This window comes from Orycteropus afer, unplaced genomic scaffold, assembly GCF_000298275.1.
Source record: "Orycteropus afer afer isolate SDZICR_OR568_19922 unplaced genomic scaffold, OryAfe1.0 scaffold00231, whole genome shotgun sequence".
Classification (NCBI taxonomy): domain Eukaryota; kingdom Metazoa; phylum Chordata; class Mammalia; order Tubulidentata; family Orycteropodidae; genus Orycteropus; species Orycteropus afer.
The window spans coordinates 2,575,303-2,579,110 of record NW_006921818.1 but is presented as its reverse complement, the minus strand read 5'-3'; the positions used below and the strand labels follow the sequence as shown (position 1 = coordinate 2,579,110).

The 3,808-nt window shown below is 42.1% G+C and overlaps 1 protein-coding gene across 1 annotated transcript; it reads right to left on the bottom strand.

Annotated features, from left to right (window-relative positions):
• Positions 1 to 907: 907 nt before the first annotated feature.
• On the bottom strand, positions 908 to 1,440 carry LOC103203821 (CMRF35-like molecule 5; the record flags this gene model as incomplete). Its single annotated transcript, XM_007948901.2, is given in 3 exon segments — positions 908 to 1,113; positions 1,198 to 1,425; positions 1,428 to 1,440. Coding segments are annotated over 3 exon segments (447 nt in total), but the record flags the coding sequence as incomplete, so codon positions are not given.
• Between the last annotated feature and the right edge of the window lie 2,368 nt (positions 1,441 to 3,808).

Here is a 3,808-nt window from a genome sequence, read left to right as displayed (position 1 = left end):
CTGCTGACCTTTTGGTTAGCAACCAAATGCCTCACCCACAATATAATATGTTAAAATCACATTTATATATAAGGTATGTATATAATCATTTATAATTTTATATTTTATATGTAAATAATTAAATATATAAATAAAAGTATTTCCCACAATAACTTTTTGAGAAAACTATGATTGTCTTTATTTTCACAAATGAGAAACTTGAATCAGTGAATTGAAGTTAATTGCTTGATGTTATCACCATCATTTGCTATTGAGTCAATTCCAGTCATGGTGACCTTATGTGTTTCTGAGAAGAACTGCTCCACAGGGTTTTTTGTTTGTTTGTTTGTGGTTTTGGTGAAAGTATACAGAGAAAATTGGTTTTCCATTCAACAACCTATACACTTTCTCTTTTGTGATATTTACTGCAATCCTCACACTTTAAGAGCATTCTTTCCCATTTCCTCTCTGCACCCAATCCTTCCCTTTGTCCTTCCTCTCCATCCACTCCTGCCTTGGTAGCTCTATCCCTGAGCAAATGCTATCTCCTTGATTTCATATGCTTGATTGTTCTAATGAGTTCATACTCTCTTTGTCTATCCTTTGACAGTTGAGTTACAGGGGTGAATTTTAGTTCCCTTTTGGAAATAGATCACTGGGTCTTTCTCCAGAGGCACTTCTGGGTGGATTCAAACAGCCAAACTTTTGGTTAGTAGCTGGATCCTTACCCCTATGAGCATTCAGGGAGGGACTCTGTTCAGTAGATTGCCCCCTTTTTTTATTGTTGTTTTTGATAGAATCCTGGTTCGTGACACAAAATTTATTGCTGAGAAAATCATTCTGATTCCACCTCATGGTCTGGATACAAGGAGAGGTGGCATCCTGGAAACTAGGGCTACTGGTTTTCATAGTTGGACTGGTCAATCTCCTACCCAGGGATTTTCTGGGGCCTCTTGACCCAGAGGACAGCACCAAGCATAATCAAGAACATAGGCACTTTCAGGAAGACCAGAAGCAGGAAGTGGATGCTGTTGAACAGAGACCATGTGCCCTGGCTCTGGTTGGCGTTCTCCTGGCTGCTTGTGCTATGGGTAGCATTCTCTGTGATCAGCATAGCAGATGACACAGGTGGAGCTTCAGTTGTGGTTGTAGAATTCGTGAAAGTTGTGGAAGTCATGGAGGTCATGGAGGTTGTGGAGGTCATGGTTTAAGTCATACTTGTAGGTGTGTTTGACTTTGATGCTGGGCCAATTGACCCTTTGACATGGACTCCAAGGTCAGCTCCATTTCTCTCAATCCCACACCAGTAAACATCTATATCATCTTCCCTGAGCTTCTGCATGGTCACAGTGAATATGTGGACTTTATGATTGTCCCTGATGGTCATGCAGCCCTTCTTCACCTCCTGCTCTGATCCAGTGGCTTTAACAAGGATTTTGCAGCTGCCCAATCAGCTCCTTGACACCATCACTTGTAGTTGTTCTCCCACCCTGAGTCACAATGACATTACACCATCAATGTGCTTTCCTCAGACCACACACAGTGTTTGGACCCCTGTGTACCTGTCACCTCCCAACCTGAGGGGAGGACTATAGACTCCTACAGTGGGTTGTTGTTGTTGTTGTTGTTATGTACCGTGAAGTCAGACCCGACTCATAGTGACCCCTCCTTGGGTTTCTGAGGCAGAATCACTATGGAAGTAGATTGCCCCATCTTCTTTCTGAGGAGTGGCTGGTGGGTTTGAACCACCAGCTTTCTGGTTAGCAGTCAAGTGCCTTAGGCACTATGCTACCAGAGCTCCCTACATACAGTGTGTATAGCTCCCAAATCCAAGTGCCTGAGGAGTTGAGTAACAGTCAAGGAAGGAATATACCTTCCACAAGACAGACCATTGTTCTTCAAAAGTCCACTTTCAAAGCCACCATTTATGTCACTGAAGAGCATAACTACATGTTTCAAAAGAAATAAATATGTTGACACTGAGCAAGAACAGCTTTCTATGGTTTACCACTCCTCCTGCCCTATGCCCAATATAATCTTTATATTTCAAAGGATGTCCTTTTGCAACCATGTTTGTGTTTTACTGATTTTTTGTTGTCAGGCACCATCAAGTGAATTCTGTCTCATAACGACTCCATGTGACAGAGTAAAACTGCCCCATACGGTTTCTAAGCTGAAGTTTTTACAAGAGTAGATCACCAGATCTTTTTCCCACAGAGCCACTGAGTGGATTCAATCACCAACCTTTTGGTTAGCAGCAAGGTGGTCAAAATTTGTACCTTTATATACTGGTCTGGTGGGGAGGAAATCACAGAAGTCCTATTTCCATAGGATAAGAGTAGTTGCTGCCTTGATTTTCTGTTCTGATGACCCTCAGTGGGTCTAGCTTAGCATCTCTACCAGATGACCAACAGGGGTGAGGCTATTTCTAATGGCTGTGCTTAGCAAAGCACCTGGAAGGAGTGCCTTGGAAGTTGACCAAAAGAGTGATGCTGCCTGGTCTCCATGTGCCATGGAGTCTGTATCACATAGATACCATGTTGTTCAATACATTGTTCTGATTTCCAGTTCCAAACTTCCTGGAAAAAGTGAATTTCTATGACAAAAGCAAAGTTTAGGTGTAGTACCTGCACTGTATTCTCTGGTGTCTTGAAGGATTTCTACTAAATCTAGTGGAGATGATTTATGGGAGAGTTAAAGGACCAAGACACCTGACCTGCCCTATCAGCTTCTCTCTTCAAACAGTCTGCCCCAGGACAATGCTGGTCTGCATGATACTTTCATCCTAACCTGTTGTTTAAAAGCAATCAGAGCAATAGCAATACCTTAAATGAGAGCTCTCATGACTAATTCTTTAAATTCATCTGAGATGAAGGCAATGCCATGTTTAGAAATGATCAATTTCAACAATTTATTTATTTGCAATGAGCAACAACCATGACTGTTGCAGCAAAAGTTTGAGACGGAACTTGGAGCATATTGGAGTAACTCATGTTGAGAAATAGAAGATGTCCTTTGTGCATCAAGAGACAAGAAAGTCCTGGTTAAGAGGACAGGCTCATCCAAGAGGCTTGGGTTTGAATCCCAGCTCCACCACTTATAAGATCTGTTAACTTGGGAAAGTTAACCTCTCTGTTCCTTTGTGTCCTATAAATGGGAATGGTATAATAGCTTCTATCTCTATGTTAGAGCCTGGGTTAAGTGTTCAGTGCTAACTAAAATGTTGGCAGTTTAAACTTATCCAGTGGCTCCTCAGGAGAAAGACCCAGTGATCTGCTCCCATAAAGATCACAGACTAGATGAGTTCTGGTAATGTGGTGGAATAGACAGACAAACCACACAGTCTTCAATGAAGAAAGTTCATTCAAGTTTGCTGCTTTCTAGTCAGATCCAACTCATAGTGACCTCTCTTTGGGTTTCTGGTGGCCTAGTGCCTAAGGCATTTTACTGCTAACCAGAAACCTGGCAGTTCAAACCCACCAGCCACTCCTTGGAAGGAAGATTGAGCAATCAACTTCCATAGAGATATCGCCTTGGAAACCCAAAGAGGGGTCGTTATGAGTCAGGACTGACTTAACAGCAGTGAGTTTGGTTTTTGGTTTATCTCTATAGAAGTAGATTGCAAAATCTTCCTTCTGAGGAGTGGCTTGTGGATTTGAACTACCAGCCTTCTGGTTAGCAGTCAAATGCCTTAGGCATTCCACCAGAGCTCCTTCAAGAAAAGGGCAACCAATTAACACAGATACAGAAGATAATCCTGGGGCCCTGAGCACTGAAAGGAAGGATACAGAACTGGAATAAACTCTAACTAGTAGAAGAACTTGCATGA